This window comes from Salminus brasiliensis, chromosome 8 (assembly GCF_030463535.1).
Source record: "Salminus brasiliensis chromosome 8, fSalBra1.hap2, whole genome shotgun sequence".
NCBI classification, from domain to species: domain Eukaryota; kingdom Metazoa; phylum Chordata; class Actinopteri; order Characiformes; family Bryconidae; genus Salminus; species Salminus brasiliensis.
The window spans coordinates 8,103,814-8,127,257 of NC_132885.1; the positions used below are offsets into that span (position 1 = coordinate 8,103,814).

General features: G+C 42.0%; 1 protein-coding gene across 2 annotated transcripts in view; it reads left to right on the forward strand.

Annotated features, from left to right (window-relative positions):
• The window catches only part of nr1i2 (nuclear receptor subfamily 1, group I, member 2), a 34,195-nt gene extending 11,587 nt beyond the window's left edge, over nucleotides 1-22,608 (forward strand). Inside the window, exons 2-9 of one of the 2 annotated variants that reach the window (XM_072685492.1) lie at nucleotides 989-1,181; nucleotides 6,325-6,455; nucleotides 6,961-7,130; nucleotides 7,853-8,130; nucleotides 8,705-8,850; nucleotides 14,226-14,342; nucleotides 14,597-14,702; nucleotides 15,948-22,608. In XM_072685492.1, the coding sequence (XP_072541593.1) occupies nucleotides 1,009-1,181; nucleotides 6,325-6,455; nucleotides 6,961-7,130; nucleotides 7,853-8,130; nucleotides 8,705-8,850; nucleotides 14,226-14,342; nucleotides 14,597-14,702; nucleotides 15,948-16,089 (1,263 nt within the window). In that variant the 5' untranslated portion in view covers nucleotides 989-1,008 and the 3' untranslated portion in view covers nucleotides 16,090-22,608. Of the gene's footprint in view, nucleotides 1-988; nucleotides 1,182-5,214; nucleotides 5,308-6,324; nucleotides 6,456-6,960; nucleotides 7,131-7,852; nucleotides 8,131-8,704; nucleotides 8,851-14,225; nucleotides 14,343-14,596; nucleotides 14,703-15,947 lie in introns of those variants that run through there. The other variant, XM_072685493.1, reaches the window with a different exon arrangement.
• The last annotated feature ends 836 nt before the right edge of the window (nucleotides 22,609-23,444 follow it).

A 23,444-nucleotide genomic window follows, 5' to 3' on the forward strand; every position in this document is an offset into this window, starting at 1 on the left:
ACGAAGTTACGAGTTGTTACATTAAATAAGTGGTGCATTAAATAATTCTGTGCTAATTCTTGACATTTAATAATGGAGGTTTGTTTTTGTAGAGTTGCTAGATCTTAAAGCAACAGTATGTAGCATTTGTGCCCAAAAATATCAGTTTCCAAATCATATTGATGATCCACTGACCCGTAATATACAGACTACAGTCGTTATTGTTGCTACTCTAAGCTCTGTGCGCTGCTAACTGCTCTATGTAAATCTGATAAAGTCCAAATTGCCACTTCCTGACTGTAGGGGGAGCAGAGTAGCAAGATTATCACATAATTGTGCTTTAATTGCACATAAAAATGAACCTCATTATGTGCGTTGAGCTGAAAAGTCAGCAAAGTACAGTATATGTCCAAATGTTTATGGACACCCCTACTGCTGAATGCATCCAGCTACCTGAAGTTGTTCCTGTTGCTGACACAGATGTGTAAATGTGCACATAAAGCTTGTCTAGTCTCTATAGAGAAGCACTGCCAATAGAATAGGACTCTCTGGAGCAGATAAAGATGAACCTGTTGACACCATGCTGCCTAATACCAAGCGTGGGCTAGAGGGGTATAAAATCCTAAAGCTCTCCAGCATTGAGCTGTGGAGCTGTGGAGTTGTGTTCTCTGGAATGATAGTTGGTAGTGGTGATATTATGACCTCACTAACACTTTTGTGTTTGATTGCCTGAATGCAATCAAATCCTCACAGCAATGCTCCAAAGTAGAAAGCCTTCTGCTTGGGACAGTAGAGACAGTTAATCCAACCAAAGCAGGATAAACTCATTTTTAATACGCTTTAATACGAGTTCAGAAGAAACAATAAATGAGCAGGTGTCCCAATACTTTTGTCTATTTGTTGATCTTGAATGTCTGTGCCAATAATGATCATTGATAATTAATTGGAATTTAACCTGTTTTCCATATAATTAATTTCTCTCTCTTTCTCGCTCTCATTCCCTCTCTAGGTATCTTGCCAGACTTCAGCATGAGTTCGGAGAGTGAGGCGCGGTCTCCGCTGGATGACTCAGAAGTGGAGGAAGGCTTTAGGGAAGAATTGGAGGAAGATGAAGAGCCAAAAGTGTGTCAAGTGTGTGGCGACAAGGCTACTGGATATCACTTTAATGCCATGACCTGTGAGGGCTGCAAGGGCTTCTTCAGGTGTGTGCTTACTCACAGGCACTCATACAGTCTCTCTATCTCTTCCGTTGCCAAACCTTTGGTAAAACTAAACAACAGCTATGTGGCACGTACCCAGGAAGGGGGCGTGGCCAGATTGGCTTGGCACTCGGCAGGCTAGATGAACTCCAAAAGTGCCTTTATTTACATCACCCCATCACCAAACACTCAAACCAACTTCCTCTCTGCCTACACCTCGCCCTCACTTCGTAGACCAGCCTTCAGCCTTTAGGAGGGGCTCTTTAGGGAGCGGCTCAGCGGGCACGCTCAGTCCTCGTCTCCTCACCACCACAAGCTATTAGCTATTTGTTCCAACTCCCAACATAACGTTTCAATTGCAGACATGTGTAAAACACCAAGAGTGTCAACACACTAGCATTAAGACCCCCCCCCCCCCCCCTCCGGTTATGGAGAGAGGTCTCGTACATATCCACCAAAGTCCTATAGTGTCATTAGCAGAGTCGGATTATGCCAATTATCTCATTATGGCATTAATTGATTAATCCAACTGATTAATCATCAACCACCTATGGTTGGTGTGGCGCAACAGAGAACACCACTACCTGCCAGTGAGCTACCACACCATGTGGGAGACCAGGGTTCAATTCCTGGTCTGGATGACTATGCAGTGCTACACCAATAAGAGTCCTTGGGCAAGACTCCCAACACTACACTGGCCTCTGTAATATAAGTAACCTTGTAAGTCGCTCTGGATTAGAGCATCAGCTAAATGCAGTAAATGTAAATGTAACCACTACTAAAGAGGCTGTAATGACGGCGAGGCTGTAATGAAGGCGTCCATCCACCCACTCATCTTCTTCCTGGTCAGGGTCGCGGTGGGTCCGGAGCCTACCTATAGTTACATTTATGTAATTTAGCTGAACGCAAGGCAGGTATACCCTCTGTGCAGCAAGCACACACTACCTGCTGCACCACTGTGCCACCCCTCATTCAAACAGTTAATATTCAATGCTGTCTACAAACATATGATTCAGTTATTAATAAGTGCCACCCCATGTTTATCCTGATCTGTGTCCAGTTTCCCAAAAACGTTATAGGTCAGGTAGAGATGTGGACTGAAGTCCTCTCTTTTTTGCTCCTCTACTTGTGCAGAAAATCAGTCACCCATGTGTGCGTGCATTGTTTATGTGTGTGTGTGTGCCTTCTCGAAATGTCCTTAGAGATACTGTACCTCTGAATCTCCCTGGTTTGGTCTCCTAGTGACGTTCCAGTTGTCACACAAGTCTCTTTTGTTTGCTTAGACCTCTCTGTAAGCCAGAGCTAAGCTGGGCTGAGTGTGGAAAGCCCTGAGCTGCATCATTATCTTTAAGCAGTGTAAATCTGTTGTGTTAGAAAAGAATTATAATTATAACAGTCATTTATTACATTACATAACAGTAACAGTACATAAGTATTGCCTTAGTGACACAATGGTCTTTATTCACCAATGTCTATGTAAAAATCTTAAAGTCTAGGTCAGATTCATGGTGTGTTTTTAAAGCACAGACCTCATATTTCAGTCATATTTAAGTTTCTATGCTGTAGAGGATTTGTTCACTTATTACCACTCAGCCTATTTTGATTTGATATCCAAACATTTGCATAAAGCTGTATTTCATAGGAGGCATTGCGCCAGCTTTGCTTTTGTCCGCTAAGCGTTCCACTCTGAAGAAACTGTGCTGTGGCCAACTGGTTTAGTCTAAATATAGGTCTAGAAGTGGTATTTGTGCGGAAATGTTCATGGTGGTTTTTCACCTTCCTCAAGATTGTCAAAACACCAGGAACTCAGCATGGAAGCACAACTCTAAAGCTAATGGTTGAACATTTGCCGACCACCCATCATCCTTGTGCATTGTGATTGTGCTTGTGGAAACCTGTAAAGGTGCTTAGTGTGGTCAATCATCCTTCAGCCAGAACTGCCATATTTATACAGTAATGGTTCTCTTTATGAAAACGAAAGCATTAACCAAAGAGAACAGCCTGAGGTCCTCATGACTGTTTGATGCTGTGAATTTAATCATGGTGTTTTTTTCAGAAGCCACCCACTATTGTTCTATGTAACTGTATTGTGTTCAATTGCCTTCTATATACAGTCCTGTTCAAACGAGACATTTTAATCAAAATAACTGTTAAGTACATGTTATTCATTTTTCGGCAAATATACCTTAAAATAGCAGCTTCAGAATCACGCTGATGCTCCCCTTACTGTAAATAGGACAATAGCGTCTCTGTCATTGCCAGGTGGAGCTGCACTGGACCTCTCCCCAGAACTGCGTAACGCTGCGTAACCCGGGTGGCATTAGCGTAAAATCCGGTAGTATTGCTCAGCCACCTCAGTCCACATGCTCCTTTAACTTTCAGTGATGCTTCTGTATCTCTCAGCTTGTCAACAAATGCACAGCTGTCCATGAGGGGATGCCCAAAACATGATTTGTATTTACAGCAGTGGAGTCATTTGAATTTGACTTATCCTCCACAACTGTAGCGGGAACTCAGTTTTCTCAAGTGACAAACGGGAGTATTTTAAGGCATGTGGCTAACTAGCATTGAAGCTTTAGCCACCACGATCTTTTCAACCCATTTGTGTAAAAAGTGTGGCTGTGACTGAAATGCATCACAGTTTACATTTTAAAGGGCACTACTGTGTAAATCAGCCGTTTTTTTTTTTATCATAAATTGGAATTTGAGCGTGTAGCGAGTATAAAGGGTATGCACCTGACATCACAGGTGGAGATTTCACTGCGGCCACGCCCACTGAGTGGCAAAACACAGACTGAGTGGCAGCGTAGCGTTCAATGTGAATGCCGCTAAAACACAGGAAACCAGGAAAGAGCTGTTCTCTTTGTTCAGCTGTACAAACAGATTCAGCAGGAATTCAGAGCTCTGAAAATACAGACCGCTGAAAGCGAAAGAGAACAGAAATGAATGGATAGCTGCAGTTTACAGAAACAGCTGGAATCCAGGTACTGAAACATGTGGGAGCTCACTGAGTGGTGACGTCACGCTCTGAAAACAGGTGGGGAAAAAAACAAGCCCACCATTGCTAGGAGTTTAGTGACATGCTAAGTTCAATTAAAAGAGAAAGCAGGCAAACCTGGATGAGCCAGTCTACTAAAAGAGCCTATGGTGGTTGGTGTGGTGCAACAGATACAACCACTAGCTGCCAGTGAGCTATTACACCATGTGGGAGACCAGGGTTCGATTCCCAGTCTGGGAGCACTACATCAATAGGAGTCCTTGGGCAAGACTCCTAACACTGCATTGGTCCACCTCTGTAATACACCTTTGTAAGTCGCTCATTCACTCGATTCTGTGCTCTCATATTGGGGCCTTATCCTTTATCCAGGTGCTTTGAGCCTCAGTTAGCCTTTAACTCGAGCAGATAATCTCTTGCTTCAGTCCCGCTTTGGCCTTTTCCCTGATAAACGCTGCAGCCGTGCTGCTGAATGTTTTGCCGCTCAGTCTGACATAAAGGGTTGTGTTCCAGTAGGAACATGACGTCAATGCATCTCCTTTATAGCTCACTCCATGAGCTAAATGTAAACCAGAATGCATTGCGAGTTTCTTTGTTACTAAGCAACAGACGGTAGAACGAAGTAAACCAGACAGCATTTTCTCATATCAGCCAGTGATAGTTAAGTGCCACTGGATGTTGTGAATTTCAGATATTTCCCCATGTAGTTTGTTAACAGTAGGTATAGGTTGCTGAGCAACATTGCGGTCAAAGATTGTTCCATGAATAGCCAAAGCTTTTCTAACATTAATTCAGAATTCAGCCAATGTGTATGAATGCAGATTTAAACATGGCTCAGCCAATCACATGCTGATGTATGTTGTTGTTGAGGAAGTGTGTACCACTCTTTACTAAGCTAATGGGCTGTTTACTCCAGTCAGCTTTGGTTCAGTTAAAACAAGCCCTGGTGTGATTGCTCTGTCTGTGCGGTTTATTAGAGTATGTGTGAACGCTGCCTTTCCAACTCTGCTGTGCCCCAGACAAGCCGAGCGTGGACGCCTGAGCAGGTGGGTCTCGACTCGATTCTAAACGAGCTCTGGTGCGGTTCGTTTTAAGTATGAACAGGAAACGACCCAAATGCAGAGCTCATCACGGGTGAGTCTCTGTGCAGACCTGCCCACCTTTCTACGCTTTAACTTCTTCTGTCTGCTGCTTTATAGTTTAGCAGGGCTGTGTCCCAAATCACACACCACCACACTACGGCACACTGTCTCAAAGCCAGCCACTGTTAGAATTGCATTCAGGAGTGTAGTTGCTTGTGTATGTTGGGATGCAGCCACAGTAACGTTAAATGTTACAGCTTTGGTGAACAAACTAGCATGTGTACGTTGGGGTGGGTTAATATTAAGATCAAGACGACGTGGTTTTATAAGACCTCCAGTACGTGCAGTCTTCTCTCAGTTTTACACTATAGGTCACCTTTCTTCCCCCTCTGATTTTGATTGGATTGCAAATAAGTCCGTTTGCGAAGTGCGGACTCCGCTCGCTCGGCTGAGGCAAGGAAGTAGAACTCGAGAAATTTGGGCTGGAGTTCTGGGGGGCTTTGAGCTGATGGGACCCAAAGCTAGATCACCCCTCTTTCCAAGCTAGGGGAGAGCATAATTGAACCATCAGGTGGAGCAGGGGTGGTGGTGGGGTGGGCATTTACGTCACGAGAAGGAGAGGGGAGAAGAGCGGGTTTTACCGTGTGTAGTAATGGAGAGGAGGAGTTTGGGCGTGGTCCTAAACTTTTACCTACTACATAAATCCATTATGAACGCAAACCAGGACTGATCTGTAGTACTGTATCATTTTTGCTATTTTCCTTAGTCCAGACCAAGGGAACTGAACTACAAGTGTAAACACACTAGAAGTAGTTCCTCCCTCTTTAGCACACTACTAATGAGGGAGTAGGGGTGTATTTCGGTCAGCCTGTATTGGACCTTTTAACATAGTAAAAATACAACAAATGGCAGCAACAATAGCCCCAATAATACACAGCAGCCACAAGCTAGAAGTAGTTCTATTAATGAGCAAGATTGTGTGTGTGTGTGTGTGTGTGTTTTGGCATGAAGCTTTCAGGAGTTCCAGGCCGTAGAGTTTACAGTGCGTCTGTGTTTTGGTGTTCTCCAGGCGAGCCATGAAGGGACCTGCCAAATTCCGCTGCCCATTCCAGAACAACTGCGTCATCACGAAGAGCAACCGGCGCCAGTGCCAGTTCTGCCGGCTACAGAAATGTCTCTCAATTGGCATGCTCAAGGAGTGTGAGTTTGACACCTGTCTCACTGCTCTCTCACACTGAGAGCACACCTACTTTCCTTCCTGTGTGTGCTGGAAGTGTCACACTGCTCATTGCTAATAAGCTTCCATGCCTTCTCCTTCTGTTTTGTCACATGTACGTTGTTTCTGTGGGGTGATGAAACATAGTGTTGCTAAAAGCTCCCGTGTGAAATTAGCACTCTCTGTACAGTGTGCACTGAGGGGGGCAGGTCTAACCTCTTAGGTATAAAAAGGTTTATATGCAGGTATCTACAGTAGGGCTGCATATTGGCATGAATCTGGTCAGAGAGTATGTATCATAATACTGGGGTTATGGTTCAGTAAATTTTTTAAGAAAGGACAACCAGTGAACTGGTGACAGGGTCATAGCCACCTAAGGTTTATTGATGTGATCCACAAAGGCCTCACCTCACAACTAAAATCCAGCTAAAATCTGGACCTACGTTAAACATGAATTGTTAATGTGTGTGGTGTGTTTGCGTGTATCAGTGATTATGTCAGATGAGGCTGTGGAGAAGCGGAGGATGCTGATCCGGAGGAAGAGGATGGCAGAGGAACCCGTCGTGCTCACAGAACAGCAAGACGTCATGATTCAGGAGCTGCTTGAAGCACACAGGAAGACCTTCGATAAGACCTTCTCTGACTTCTGCCAGTTCCGGGTCAGCTATATATATATATATATATATATATATATATATATATGTGCGTGTGTGTGTGTGTGTATATATATATTAGGTGATAGTAACTTTAGGCTCCTGTAGATGGAATTGCAAGAGGATGCTGGGGCTATAAATACCTGTGTGACTGGATTCATAGAGGTGGTGCAGTGCAGTGAGGGTCTCGTTAGATGTGTGTTAATGATGGGTAAAAAGGAGTGACTGCATTTGGGCATGCCAAAGGCCACAGTGTGAAGGAAGTAGCTGAATCTGCAGGTGTATGGAAGCGTACGGTCATACAGGTCTACCAGCAGTGGCAAAAATCCTATTATTTGCCCAAAATGAGCAAAAATCCTCCCAAATGATCCATTCTTGTTCCCTGTTACTGTATGTATGTCTACCTGCATCTGTCGTACTGTGATCTGGAGTTTCTATAGTAAAAACCCCGCTTAGGTGCCCTGTATTTAATTCTATGTAATTAATTTGAATGTATGTAAGAAAATAACCCAGCAGTTAATTTCAAGAAAGTAGTAAACCTGCATCTAGCCTTAGTTGTTTGCATGTGATTCTCATCAGCTATTGAATTACTAGGCCTTTCCTGGGTTGATTTAACCTGGAAAGCACACTAACTTTACACTGCCACTGCTCACTGGGTGCGACAGAACACCAGGTTGCTGAGGAAGGTTACAACCCTAAACTGAAGGGTTTTGTGTTGATGTTCACAGCCCTTAAACCGGGATCAGAACCCCATGGCTGAATACTCTCTGAAGCCCGCCAAATCGCAGCACTGTCCTGACCTTGTGGGTGCCGGGGGAGTCCTGGGACCAGTGGAAAGCTCTCTACCTCACGGGTCCTCTTCCTCCAGCTTCTGCAACATTCAGGATGCAAATAACAGCAACACGAAAGGAAAAATCATGTTCACCACTCTCCCTCACATCACCGACCTGAGCACCTACATGATCCAGAATGTCATCAACTACGCCAAGGTGCTTAAGTCTTTCAGGTAGGTCAGCACATTCTAACATGATGTACATTCTCTCTTCTGTATTCACCAGCACGACCTGCAGGAACGAGCAGTGCATGGAGATCGTGGGCTTGGTTTAAGAACAGCAACACTAAATACCTAGAAATATGTTGATGTGTGACTTTATAGTATAGTTTATAGACTGCTATATATACAGTGCCTTGCAAAAGTATTCGGCCCCCACCTTTTGCCACATTTCAGACTAGTAGTAGCAAGTAGTAGTTTCAGTAGTAGTAATAGCAGTAGTAATAGTAGTAGTAGTAGTAGCAGTAGTAGTAATAGTAGTAGTAGTAGTAGTAGCAGTAGTAGTAGTAGTAGTAGTAGTAGTAGTAGCAGTAGTAGTAGTAGCAGTAGTAGCAGTAGTAATAGTAGTAGTAGTAGTAATAGAGTAGTAGTAGTAGTAGCAGTAGTAGAATTAGTAATAGAAGTAATAGTAATAGCAGTAGTAATAGAGTAGTAATAGTAGTGTTACTCAATAGTAGTTACTCAAATGTAATTTGCGCAGCTGCTTTCCAGTGAGTGAAAGTGATGGTGTCTTTGTGGTGTTTTACAGGGCTCTGACTATAGAAGACCAGATTTCGCTGCTGAAGGGTGCCACCTTCGAGATGGTACAGATGCGTTTCAATATGACATTCAATGAGAACACTGGGATATGGGAGTGTGGCTCGCTGCTGTACTGCATGGACGACGCCATGCGCGGTAAGGGTCTCTAATGGTTCCACGGGACCAGTGTTTATGAAGCTGTTTAGTTTAGGGCTTTGGAACCGTGCTGCTTTGTACTTTTTCAGCACCTGTTCTGAGTACCTAATAGTCATTTAAAGCAGCACTATGCCAGAATTGGAATATAGGGCTCTTGGGCTCCCCCTACAGTTGGAAAGTGGATTTCATGGCAAATACAGACAGTATATCATCGCTGTCATGCAAAAAGCCTTGTACCTCCATTTTTAACATAATGTGAATCTCTGTTCTTTACATCACTTCATGAAGAATAGACCAACAGAAATGCTCCAAAATGACTTGGAATGAAATCCTTTTACATTTACTTCCATTGGTTTGCCATTTTGGAGATACAAGGTTTTTGTGTGACAACCAGGGAGGCACACAAAATACCATACTGTGATTGTACTTCATTGTGTTATGACTTGCCATTGCCTTTGTTTTCACTTGGCTGTACATTTAGGATGACATTCATTTTTTAAAATAGCCAAGCATACAAATAACAGTCTCACTGGGAATTTCCCCACTGCGGGACTAATAAAGGACTATCTTATCTTATCTTGAAAGAGAAAATGAAAATTAATATTTAGTTATGTTAAACTAAATTCTGTGTAAATGAACAAATTACAACATAAAAAAAATTAAAAATTAAAAAATTTAATAATTGAAGAAGGGGTAACTGATATGAGAAAATAATCCATTTAAAATTGAAACAGTCAATTATAAATATCGAAAAAATAATGGACCACAATGGCAAACAGTTAAAAATATTATTAGTTATAATATTAATAATATTAAGAATGGTAATTTAAAAATTACAAATAAATGTTAAATAAAATAAAATTAAAAAAAGTATAAATTTAAAACTAAAGAAAAGTAAGATCAAGGAAGGACACTAAGCTTAGTGTACTAAACTTAAATGAACAATAATAAATAAATAAATAAATAAAATAATACTAAATACAAATAAAAGTCACTAAAATTAAAATAAAATTAGTATGAAAATGATAAACAAATAAATAAAATAGAATAACTAAATGTAAAATATTTGAAATCATGGAAAGCTGCTAGAGGTAAAGTAGAGGTGGTAAGAAATGTAAAATATTTCATGATTGAGTTTCAGCAGCGAGCTGAGCTTCAGTGTTTCCTGTATATCATTATCATAAATGGCCTCATGCTTACAATCGTAGCTAGTGTTTGTCAGTAGTAATCTGCATTGCACAACTTGTTCTGCTCCAGCACACCTTACAAAAGACCTGAGGTGTGTGAAATTCATTTCAGTGGTAATCACTAAGTCACTCCTATAAACAAGATTTCTCCAGAACACTTCATTATTAGGCTTATCACAGCTCACCCTGTCACCCCTAGTTTTGCTGACATTTAATAATAGCAATAATAGCAAATAACAATTCCTGCTTCATTTGCTGCAGTTTTAAAAGTAGGAAGTTGGAAGTGTAAAGAAGTCTCAGCCTCCGCCTGCCTCTGCTAGCCCTTCCCCACAGAGATCCCACAGACACTGCAAGGGTGAGAGAGCGCTAACAACCTCCTACCACACTGAGGGCAATAGCAGGGGTCTCACTCAGGGTAATGGTGGAGACCACAGAGGCTCAAAGCCTGTCAGTCAGACGTGACGTGGACAAATAAGCCTCTGAGTGAGATTGGCTGTGACATGCAGCAAAAACTGGCAGCTCCGTAAAAGGTCACACGTGGGTGTAGATGCCATTCCAAAGAGAGTCAATGTACAACCTGTTACAGGGCTTTATTGTGCTGTCTTATCATGCTCAGACTGGCCCTCAAGAGGAGTAGTTCCTTCATGAGGTTTAACTTTCACAAAAAGCCATGCTATGAGGAGCAGACAGCTTTTTTGTTTGAGTACTCACATATTGTTTTGTTACTTTAGCTGTTTGTTTGTTAGTAGTAGTATTTAGTATCTAGTATTTAGTATTTTTTGAAGCCTCAATAATTCAAAAAATCAGTAAGAGATTTTACCATTGTTTCTAAACCATGGAAAGTGTTTAAAAATATGCCTGCAATGAATTTATCATAAATACATCAATATCAAAACCAGGGATGAACCGATCCCATACTAGGATCAGATATCAGCCACGATACTAACAAAATTAGCTGAATTGGGTATCGGATAATTAGTCTGATCCGAAGAATCGATCTATTCACAGAATCCAAATCTCACACCGCCGGTGTTCTAGGCTTCGTAACCCAGGATCAGAGATAAAATAAGATAAGATAATCCTTTATTAGTCCCACAGAAGGGAAATTCTCAGTGTTTCCCCACTGTGGGAGTAATAAAGGATTATCTTAATAATCTTAATATCTAATAATCCTAATTAAGGATCTCTGATCCTGGGCTATGAAGAGTAACCTACAGACGACATACACACATATCAAAGCCAACAGCAAGACCCCCCCCCCCCCCCCCCCATTTAACCAGGATGGCCCTCGACCTGTCATTAGCCATCAGCGAGTAATCCAGCCTGTCTTCCATCTAAGGAGAACCAAGAAGGGAGGAGCTGCTAGCTCCTCTGTAGTCTCACAGACTTTCTTTTTGAACTTCAGAAATCAGAAGTCCTGAGCCCAGACAGCACAGTAATTCATTTTAGTGACCAATAAACAGAAATTGGGTTCATTTATATCTGTGTTCATTTGTTTTATTTAGTTTTACAAAGTAATAATTATGTCAATCCTGATGCCTTTAGTCTCTCCCTACAACAGTGGTGTCGGATCGGTATCGGGTATTGGCCGAAATGCAGAGCTCATGTATTGGTATCTGTATCGAAACAAAAAAAGATGGATCGGTGCATCCCTACTCAAAGCCAGGTTACGTCACTTCAGACCTCAGCAATGTTCAGCTCTTTCCACACAGCCAAGCTAAAAGAGCCTAGGTGCTTCAGCAAGCCAATGTAGAGCACATCCAAATATTGTCTGATATCAAAAAAATACACAGTGCAGAATTGGCTGTAAGAGGTCTGGCCTAAACAGAACATATATATAAGACTGGATAAACAACTTTGGATCTTACTAAAATATCAGGGATCTTGTGAGCTAGTCTGAAGAACAGAGCTCGGTTCCTCCAGGTTTCTCCTGGACGTCCCCCAGTCCAGCCAGCACAGCGTGGAGGATGTGTTCAACTCCATCAGCAGCAGCAGCAGCAGCAGCAGCTCACCTGATTTACCATCATTAAGCCCTGATTTACCACCAAACCAGGTGTTGATCTGAGGAGAACTCTAAATAACACTAGACTCCATGAGAGAGGAGAACTTTGGAGATGTTCTAATGATGAACACAGTGATGGAGAACCACCACCACTTTCTGTAGGAGTGTTATTATTAGTGTTTATTCTAATATCAGTGTTTTACTGAGGAAATAAACACTAACTGCCCAGATAAACAGCTTTATTAGTTTAATTTCTTTTTATTATTTTTGCTGATGCTGATAAAACCATGGGTCACCAATATTAGCAGCTGTTTTTAGCATGTCAGTGAATTGATCAGGCTCTACAAAATGACCTGATCAAAATCAGTTTGTGGTGATATTTGAGATTTCATGATGCTTTACATTGTTTCCTAAAGTTCTGTATGATTTGGTCTGTTTATTATTACTGTTTATATATTATTATTATTATTATTATTATTACTAAGTGTTTCAACCCAAGCCCCTGCCGTATAAGCCTTCAATATGGATCTGTCCGGGACATGTCAGAGGGACGAGCTCTAAAAAAACGCTTCTTCTTACTCCGTGTAGTCTGATGCCTTGACCTTTCCGCAAGCAGCAGGCGGTGTTGTCTCCATTGTCTGCAGCTCGAGAATGAGTCAATATGCAGTGAACATGGCTGGTGTGAGAAGCTTTGTTTAGCCAATGAGGAAAAGCCTGGGCCTTATTAGCTACTCTTTTCTAACCCAGTTCCCATAGCAGCTAAGCAGAGGCGATCATTACATCTGTTTACTGACTAATTACTGCTCATCTGTGGTGTTTTGCACATACAGTCGCCCCGAATACACTCTGCAGATTGTTGTCTGGAGCTCCCAGGTCTCCATGCTAACCAAGATACAGAATTACACACAGTGACAGTAGTGCTCGGCCCGATAATCCTGCTGACTATTCATTTTAGCTTCACACACACCTGAAACAGACACACACACTCCTGTCTCACCAAACTCAGTTTAATCTAAAGAACCCCACACCTTTTAGAAGTGATTTAGGGAGATGGAGGAGGAGTCTGTGATGTTTTATTGTAGTTTGTTGTTAAAAGTTATCTGAAAAAATCTATTTGGGTTGTGGTTCCTCTCAGTGGGTCCTCTTAGGGAGGGTTTCCATTGGGATTTGGTTCGTACTCATGCTGAGAGATTTTCTGTTTGAGTCTTTGTTCCTCTCAGCATTTCTTGCTCATGTTCTTAGAGAGTGTAACCATTTGGGTTGTGGTTCCTCTCAGTGGTTCCTCTCAGTGGTTTCTCTCAGCATTTCTTGCTCATGTTCTTAGAGAGTGTAACCATTTGGGTTGTGGTTCCTCTCAGTGGTTCCTCTCAGTGGTTTCTCTCAGCATTTCTTGCTCATGTTCTTAGATAGTGTTACCATTTGGAGTTGTGGTTCCTCTCAGTGGTTCCTCCTCATGCTCAGAGATTCTCTGAGTGTTGGTTCCTCCCAGCATTTCTTCCTCGTGCTCTTAGCAAGGGTTTTCATTTGAGTTTTGGTTCCTCTCAATGTTTGTTCCTCATGCTTTTGGGTGTGTTTCAGTTTGGGTTCTGGTTCCTCTCAGTGGCTCCTCCTCATGCTTAGAGATTCTCTGAGTGTTTGTTCCTCCCAGCATTTCTTGCTCATGTTCTTAGCGAGTGTTTCCATTTGGGTTTGGGTTCCTCTCAGTGGTTCCTCCTCATGCTTAGAGATTCTCTGTTGGAGTCTTGGTTCCTCTAAGTGTTTTGTCCTGTCATCTTCAAATTCCTCACTCAGTGTTTATTCCTCATGTCTGGGAGTTTTCCTGCCCTTGTTTACCATCCAGAAACGCTCATTAGGCTTATGCATGCTTTTCTGGAAAGCTCCTTTGGAAAGATGTCTGCTGCAGATAGAGCCGTACAGAATAAATTGAACTGGGCTGAATTAAATGGAACCATGCCTTTGTGTGTTTACCCCTAACTAGAGAGCCACCCATTGGTGATTGGTGCACGATTTCCTTTGAAGTGGGAGTCTTTTAAATTCATCACTGTCCAACTATCTATCTTACCCTAAATTTTCTTCTTTTTTCCCATGTGTCCTTTTCCTTCCTCTCACTCCCCTCTCTCCCCCTCTCTCCCCTCTCTCTCCCCTTCATCCACTATACTGTCCTTTTCACACTTCCATCCCAACAGCTGGTTTTCAGCGCCACCTGCTGGACCCTCTGATGAAGTTTCATTACACACTACGCAGACTACACTTGGATGAGATGGAGTATGTGCTGATGCAGACAATCTCACTCTTCTCACCAGGTACGCTACACTACACACATTTACACACACCTGTTTGAGAACCTGGCCGACATCATTTGTCTGCACTGGTCTACAAGTATCGCCATTACTTGTTCATACTACAGAAACAGTGTTTAAAAAAACCTGCAGATCACCTGGTACTGTGATATACTGTGATATATATGTTTAATTTATCCATCATTACATTATAGACTGAAGTGACACTGTAATACAGTCATCCAAATCCTAACCCCACCCTGCTTTTGTTCTGTTAGATCGTCCAGGTGTGACACAGCACAGTGTCATTGATAAGAACCAGGAGATGCTGGCCTGCACACTGAAGACCTACATCGAGTCCAAGCGAAGCGGGCCAGAGAAATAGTAAGGCGTCTACGAGCTGCTTGAGCCTAGTCTCAGGGCATTTTCATACCTGATAGTCCAAATCAAGGTTCTCAGTGTGTTTACATTGTATACCTGTGGTCCGGTCCATTTGGGTTTCACACTAAAGAACTTTGCTGTGTCCCGTCATCATCAAATACGTGGGCTGCACCTCCCTATACTTCACATTGATTGAATTGTAGACGGACATGCGTCAGACTTCGGCGAGTTGCCTTTCAAGGTGTTGTGCCAAATTCTGCCTCCCTGCCAGAATCTAACTCCAACTTCCAGTGCACACGGGTCACACAGCAGAATGAGCGAACGGCTTACCCTCAGATTTTGTTCATTTTTGTTGATAAATAAGGGTTAATCTACAGTTACAGTGGATACAGGACTCACAAGCCTGATCTGTTGTGTCCATGCTGCTGCGTGACATGCGTGCACCGTTTCTTTATCTGCCTCCATTGTTTAATTGGTGACAATTGCCTGCCTCAGCTTCCTGTAATTGGTCTGAAAGTTTTCACACCACAAACACACGGAACCATGGTTCAGTTGGTCAGACCACTTTTGGTACTTTGGTCCAGATTGTTTTACACCTACTATTTTGGTTCAGACCAAACTGAAAAGTCTGAAGGTCTGGACCAAACAAGGTAGGTGGGAAACCTCCGTTAGATTACAGTATGATACTACTGCTGATTCTCCATGTGGAAGCTCTTTTAGTCCAGTACGTCCTGCAAATCTGGAATCTGCAACAAGTGCAACTCTGGACAACTATCCTGCTTTTGTTGGAGTAACTGTCTCTACTGTCCAGGGAAGAAGACGTTCTACTAGAGTTACTAATGTCTACTTTTGTGAGGATTTGAGTGCATTCAGCAACATGAGCGTTGTTAGTAAGGTCAGGATTTTAGATAATCGCCACCCCACCTCATCCCCAACTCCCCAACTCATCCAAGAAGTACTGAATGGAGCACCAACCATCATTACCGAGAAAACTGTTCCACTGCTTCAGGGGCTTTATACCCCTTTAGCCCACACCTGGCATTAGGCAGCATGGTGCCAGTATAATCATGTTGAGAAAATGTTAAAGTTAAGTTAAAATTAATTCTAAAAAATTCCCATAACATAACATTTACTCAACAATTTACATAACAGTTGCTTACACACACACACACAAACACACAGCTGTTGTAATCCTGATTTTTTCTGCAGGCTCTAACCTTTGATTTTTTTTTCTCCTTCTGTTTCCAGTTTGCTGTTCCCCAAGATCATGGCGTGCCTTACCGAAATGAGGACTATGAATGAGGAATACACCAAACAATTGCATCAGATTCAGGACATCCAGCCGGAGGTGTCTCCGCTCATGCTGGAGATAGTCAGCCAGCACAGCTAGCCCAGTCTCAGATCTTCTCACTCCAGCTGCCTCACTCTGCATCTGAAACCTCTACAGCTGAGTGTCAGGGGTTCACACCATATTTGTGGATATTAATTCAGGGCATTTTCATACCAAAATCCTTCAGAGAAGTTTTGTACCCTGAAGTGATTTCCTCCGCTGATTTGTTTGGGTCAGTCATGCTCAGGCATGGACCAAAACAACCGGGACCAGACTCTGCTGAGATGGTGGTCTCTATCTGGAGCAGTTGGTTTGAGGTGTACACGTGGTTCTAGACAAGTAAAATGTGTGTGCGGTAAAAACAGCTGTCATTGCTAGTTGATTGCTAGTTACCCTCAGCATTTCCACCTGGGGGAATTCCCTCCACTAATCTTAAAGCAGCATTATGTAAGAAATGGTGTTTCTTGCTCCTGGGCTCCCCCTACTGTCGGAAAGTGGATTTAGTGCTTTGAGCCACTTGCATTTCCTGACTTTTGAGAGATACAGAATCAGCTTTGACAGTGAAAGAAGTATGTGGACTGATGCTGTAGAGTAAAATAAGACTAGGACTCGAGGCACGCAGCGTTACGCAGTTCTCACAAGTGTTTTCCTGCCTGCTTCTCCAAAGTTACATAATGCAGTAGCAGTGTGCCGAGCCGGTAAGAGCAACAATAGTGACGCTATTCTCTCCGTTACTGGTCAGTGGAGCATTACTATGATTTTGAAGTTGTTATTTTAGGGTAAAAATGCTGCATGATGCTGCTTTAAGGGCCGTTCCACAACATTGAGGGATTGGGCTAACTGTAGACCTCAGGAGCACAGTAGGCTTTGCAGTGTGGGGCAGTGTAAGCAGTTTGGAAGCCTGAGAAGAAGCAGTAACGCACTTGCATTACATGACTGCTGACGCAAATCCCCAAGGGCATCACTTCAGCTTGACAGATCGTTCTTGCTGCCGAGAGAAAGTACGCGCCAATTAAAAAACGAACTTCTCCCCCCTACATCATCCACCCTACACAGCCCCTACCCAGTACATAGGCACGCGTGGTGTAGGCGATAAGCACTTCTGAATTGTGAGGGGTCGTGAACAAAGATGGTGAAAACGCCAATGAAACAAGGCTTTGGAAGCCGTGCTATCCTATTGATTGCAGGTAATTAGGATCGTTCAGCCAGTTCAGTGCTCGGCCGACTAGCAGTGAAGAAGTATTTGGGCTAATTGGCATCTAGCTAAAAAGGCAGCCACTGTTAATGTTATATGTCCAGATTTTTTCCCCATGAACACAATTGATTAGACAAAAACAGCCCATCATAAAATCCACAGAACATTGACTGATATACTAGACAATGGATTATACTTTGTAAATGCCTTTTGGTCAGTAGCTTGAGGGCAGAAGTTACAGGCAGGACTCTTATGTTACTTCTATGCATGGAAGAGGTGAAATCTCAGTGTCAGCAGTGTGCCGCCATCTAGTGTTCTTAAGCCGCACAGCTAGACTCCCTGGATCTACAGATGCAGATCATTGCTGTCGGAACAAAAGTACAAAACCTTGTATTTAATTTTTATATATATATATATTTACGATGCATTCGGAAAGTCATTTTGTTATCTTGCAAATAGTTCGTTATCTCCCATCGTTCTGTATTTAATATCACATAATGACAAAGTGAGAACAGAATTTTTGACATTTTTGCAAAATGTTTAGGGCCAACTCTGTGAATGTCTTTAATTGGCCCAGTTAGAGCCCTGACTTGCACCCCTGGAGAGACCTGAAAATGGCTGTCCACTGACGGTCTTCACCTGACCTGGCCGAGCTTGAGAGGATCTGCTGAGAAGAATGGCAGAAATGACCCAAATCCCGGTTTACAAACCTTGTGGTGTCATACCCAAGAAGACAGGAGATAATCGCTGCCACAGGTGCTTCAACTAAGTACTATACTAATGAAAGTGTCTGAATACTTATGTCCATGCAATATTTTAGTTTTTCCTTTTAACAGATTTGCTAGTATTTGTAAAATATAGGGTATTGAGTGCAGATTGATGGGATTTTTTTTATTTTAGCACAAGCACAATAGGCTTTCCGAATGCATATATATATATACTGCCATGCAAAACCTTGTATCTTGATTCTTTCGGTAAAAGGCTTCTAGTTCTGTGAGATTCTTGGGCTGTCTTGCTGCACAGGTTTATCCACAGATGTCTGATGATGTTACGGTCGGGAGGCTATGAAGGCTATGACAAAACCTTCAGCTTGGTTTTGTTCTGACAGCTGTGATTTGCTGACTGCTTGTTTTCTGTAAGAAGCTTTTTTGGGTTTTGGGGGTTAAAAGAAGAACCTACAGTTTACTGATTGTTTTTGGTCTCTGTTCAGAGTAGATTCACCAGCAATCCAACTGCCTTAGCTCCAGACTTCTCAGTGCATCGAATATACAGTACAGTTTATTTAATGCAATTTACAGTGTGCTCATAAAAGACACTCTTTATTTTTTTGATGTTTGGAGAATTAGAGAGAAACTCTGTGATTGGTCAACATTAGCGAGTGCCTTCTATCGACCATGGCCGGAATCAGATGAGAGGATATATGATATAGGGAACTCACCCTCTAGCTATTTAACTACATTCACACTGTAGAACTTCAGGGAAATGATGTTTTGGACGTCAGCTACGAGTGTGAGTGTTTTCGAGCCTGCCCCAGGTCTCGTGGTCACTGGAACAAACGGGACATCATGCAGCAAACATTTCCATGATGTAGCACTGGGCGCTGTAACAAGCTTGGACAAGATGCAATAGCTTTCACTTAAGCTAGGTCTTTCTCAAGGAGGTATAAATGTGACCAAAGCGAGAGTGAGCACCATGCACCAGTGGACTGCTGAGCTAAACTAAACTACCTGCTTATTTAACACATCCTGTGAAAAGTGTATTTTTATCTCATTCGTTTTGACTACCTGAAGGGAGTGGGTAGCACATTGCTATGCCAAATGTAAATGATGCAGAATTCATGTAAAGCACATGTTTATGCTGTAGAACAATCACTGAACTCAACAAAGACGTTTACTACAGGCCCTTGCCTTTGGAGAACGAAACCTCAAGATGTTATTTTTATCATATGTTCTGGATCTGGTATGACCGTAGACTTAACGGTAGACTTACCACTGAAAGACAGGGGTGTAACAATACACTCAATACATTCAAATCAATTCGTGATGCTGCATTCACAGTTCATTCTGCTTAAGGTGCATTACATGTCCAAAAGTATCCAGACCCCCCTTAAAATGGTCAGTTTGGCTCTTTTTTCTGTTAATTTTCTTTAACTTTTGCATAATTAAATGGTTAAAATCAGTCATTTAGAGTGATCTGGTGTGAAATGCACCGTTCTAGAGTTGCTGAACTGCACACACAGCTTATATAACCTCTATAAACTGTATAAACCCCATAGAAATGCCTTGGAGCAGTCCACATGTGCCTTACTTCGCCCAGTCCTAAGAATTGGCGAGAAAGGTCTAAAGCCCTCTCTACGTGTCTGTGTACTCGAAGCCTCACAGCAATGTTTCAACATCTAGTCTAAAGCACCACTAGAAGAGTTGTGGCTGTTACTGCAATGGGGAAAAGCTCTGTATCAATGCCATTGATTACAGAGGAAATATGTGATGAACCAGTGTCTACAAACTTTTGGACATGTAGTGTACAGAGCAAATTTTATTATTTTTTTTAAGTTACGGGTGTCAAATGTGTCACATTTCCACCTTTAGTGTAGAAACAGTGCAGTTTAATGAGACGCTATGCGTGGTGTAGCGTAAATTGAGGTGACTCAGATGATCACTTAGTCACATGAATGTAACTGACAGCTGAAAAGGTCTACACAGCTCACATTCACACACCACCACCATGTCAGTGTCGCGGCAGTGCTGAGAATGACCCATCACTCATATACTACCTGCTCTGTGGTGGTCAGTCCTGTGGGGTCCTGGGTATTAAAGAACAGGGTGAGAGGAGGCTGATAACAGAGTCTGCAGAGAAACAGATGCATACATGTGTGTGTGTGTATATATATATATATATATATATATATATATATATATATATATATATATATATATATATATACACACTGGACAATGAGTGTAGAAGCAAGGAGGTGGTGTTAATGAAGTGGCCGGTCTGTGTATACAGGTTCTATGTAATGTTTCTGTCACATTATCACACAAAAACCTTGTATCTCCATTTCTGCAGTTTTTGACTTTATGATATAATTTGACTCGGATAGGTGTTCCTTATATTGTGTCAAAATTCTACAATGAAATGACCAATAGAAATGCTCCAAAATGATGGAGAAATCAAAACTTTCTACACTGACTTCCATTGAAGGTTGAGAAGTTTTTTTTCCTCCTCCTGTAAAGTTGCAGTTTTGGAGAAACAAGGTTTTTGCATGACAGCAACTATATCTATATATAGTCTATAGAAATATAGAAAAATGTATAGCAGATTATGTGAGTTTGACCAAATGACACAGTAGTTAATTTTAGTAAAGACCAAAAAAAAAAAAATTTTTATTAAATCCCGATGCATCGTTACTCTTTCATATAAAAAACGGTTGCAGAAATATGTTTTTAATAACAGTTTGTGTAGTTATACCTTTCCACCAGGCCTCTAGTTCTGAGATATTCTTGGGTCTTCTTGCTGTACAGTTTGTTCAAGGCCTGTCCACAAATTTTCAGCATTTCGGTCAGGGGAGTGTGGGGAGTGATGGTCATTACAAAAGCTTCAGTTTAGGTCATTATTCTGTTGTAGAATCCAGCCTCTATTCAATTCCACTGGCACCAACACAACCCCAAGCATGATAGACCTACTCCCAGTTGGAAAGGTGTTCTTTTCATGAACTGCAGTTCCTTTTTACTCCTGACAGAAACTCTTCTCTAATTTCCCTATGAGAAGTTCTCTCCAAGAGTTTTCCAAGAGATCTCATGCAGACCTCCACAGTTCCCCTGCACTGTACTGTTGAAACACCTGGCCAGCTCCTTCTGCCTTGTCGGCATCAATTACGTTCGATCTTTAGACACTTGCTTAAAGAGGCCATGGTTGCTAAGTGTTAGTACAAGATTTGACGAATCATAGAAAAGCTTCTAATGCTTGGAAATGTGATTCAACTGACCGTCCCTATTTAGTTAGTTACATGCTGCAGGCCTGAGACAATCTGAGCCTTTGCAATGCTTAGTGTCCAGACATTTGCACAGGCCTGCAAGTTTTTTTTAATTTTTTTATTTTTACTATAACAGGAATGATTGAATACTATGTAGAAGCTATTAACCCACGAGACATTGCTAAATATCTCACTTATATACCTCAGTGATCAGGACAAAGACATTATGACTTATGAACTAAAGTCTATGTGAAAAAAAAAAAAAAAAAAAAAAAAAAGTACATGTATGGATATCACGCTTACGGGTCCTAATTGCTTCTAATTGTTGTTTATTGTGGAAGTGTTTAAATGTGAAGTATTGAATTACTTTATAGCTCATTTTAGTCTATCAGGGATACATAAACAAATAAATAAATAAAATGACCCAGTCCCCAATGATAATTCTATATATAATATATAGAATATATATATTTTGTGTATAATCACCAGCACTTGTATAGATGCCATCCAGCAACTCTAGCTGGGCTCATTGGTTCAGAGTTATAGTGCTACAGGCTGGTGGGAGGGGGAGTGTTTGAGGGGGGTCCGAAAGAAAAAACTACAGCATAAATTACCGCCCATCAGAATCTCATCTCCAACAGGAACTTTGAGCGGCTGCTTCACGGCCGTGTCTGTGGAAGTTGATGTAAAATTGATCATTGTGGATCTGCATTTCTGTTGAGTCACAAAGATTATATATATATATATATTAGAAATTATTATTACATGCTTTTTAAATCTTTTCTTAACTTCGTATTTAAGACAAAAACTCTTAAAATGTTTAGTTCTGTTTTTCTCTAAACTTCCCTCTTAACAATTTCTCACAGCAGTGCTCCAGACTCTAGTAGAGAGCCTTGTTCAAAGAACAGTAGGGTCAACTAGTACCCTTGGATTTGGTAAAAAATAATTCAGCAGGTTGTCCCAATACTTCTGTCCATATAGTGTATTTTCCTCATCTGTCTCATCCACCGCTTCTCTCACTGAACAGGTCAGACTTCAGGCTTGGGTTTCCTGTCTAAACTGGGAATGCCTGCTTTGTGACCCCCCCCTCCAAGACACCACAAAACAAAAAGGAGCCATTTATCAAGTTTCTTGTGTGTGTGTGTGTGTATATAGATTTGTGTGTGTGTGTTTGTGTGTGACTTCAGTCTTTGTGCAGCAAGATTGTCTGTAAATGTGAGCTTTATTGGTTTATTCAAACAGTTTAAGTTTACAGACGGTCATGAGAGTATCCCCACCATGCTGTGCAGAACAAGATCAATCATCGCTGATGTCACTAATCAGACGTCTGAATATTTGAAGAGTTTTGAATGTGAGCTGTAGATGCTGATGTCCCACTCAGGAAAATAAACAAAAAATCAAAGGTAAATGTGTCCGCTGCTTATTAATGCATGCACCTTTCAGCTGACCACAGGGAGAAAAATGATAAGGTAAACAGGTTGTTTTGACTTTAACACGTCAGCCAGCCAACAGAGGCGCAAGACCTGTGTTTGCTTCACGTTTGAGAGACAAATCGCTGGGACAAGGCTTAAACCCAAGCTCTTCAGTGTTTCCCCAGTGCTAGATATTAGCTTTCATTCCCAGGTACTAGACTGCTGGCGGACGCGACTCCCAACTCCTCACAAAGGTACTGGATGGAGCTCCTTGCTCCAGAACACCCCACTCCACAGCTCAGTGCTGCTCCCCTAAACAAAAAGGGGCTTTTAACGGTTCTTGGAGTGATGCCACAACAGAGGCACTTTTGGCTCCATTAAAAATAAAGCATGCTTGTAATAGACTGTGTGTGTGTGAGAGAGAGAGAGTAAAGAATCTTCAACTGATGAGGGTCTTCATACCCACACCTCTCTTACGAGCAGGTTACCTTAAGGAACCAACAAGTGGTTCTTCTATGGCATTGCCCAAAAAAACCCTGGAAGCACCTTCAAGTGTGGGGGTCTTTATTGCCCTCTAGTCAACGCTCAGGACATGGTGGCCTTAAGCTCCAGAGGGTCCCATTCTGTTGGCAGGATTATACAAGCCAGACTTGTGTAAGAGGAGGCACCTTAAAGTTCCCCAATTATGATGATCTGATTGCATTTAGCAAGAGTAAGGTGAGGATGTTGAATGATCATCACCCCACCTCATCCCAAAAGTATTAGATGAAGTGCAGTCATTCCAAAGTTCCACCACTGCTCCACAGCTCAGTGCTGGGGGGCTTTATACCCC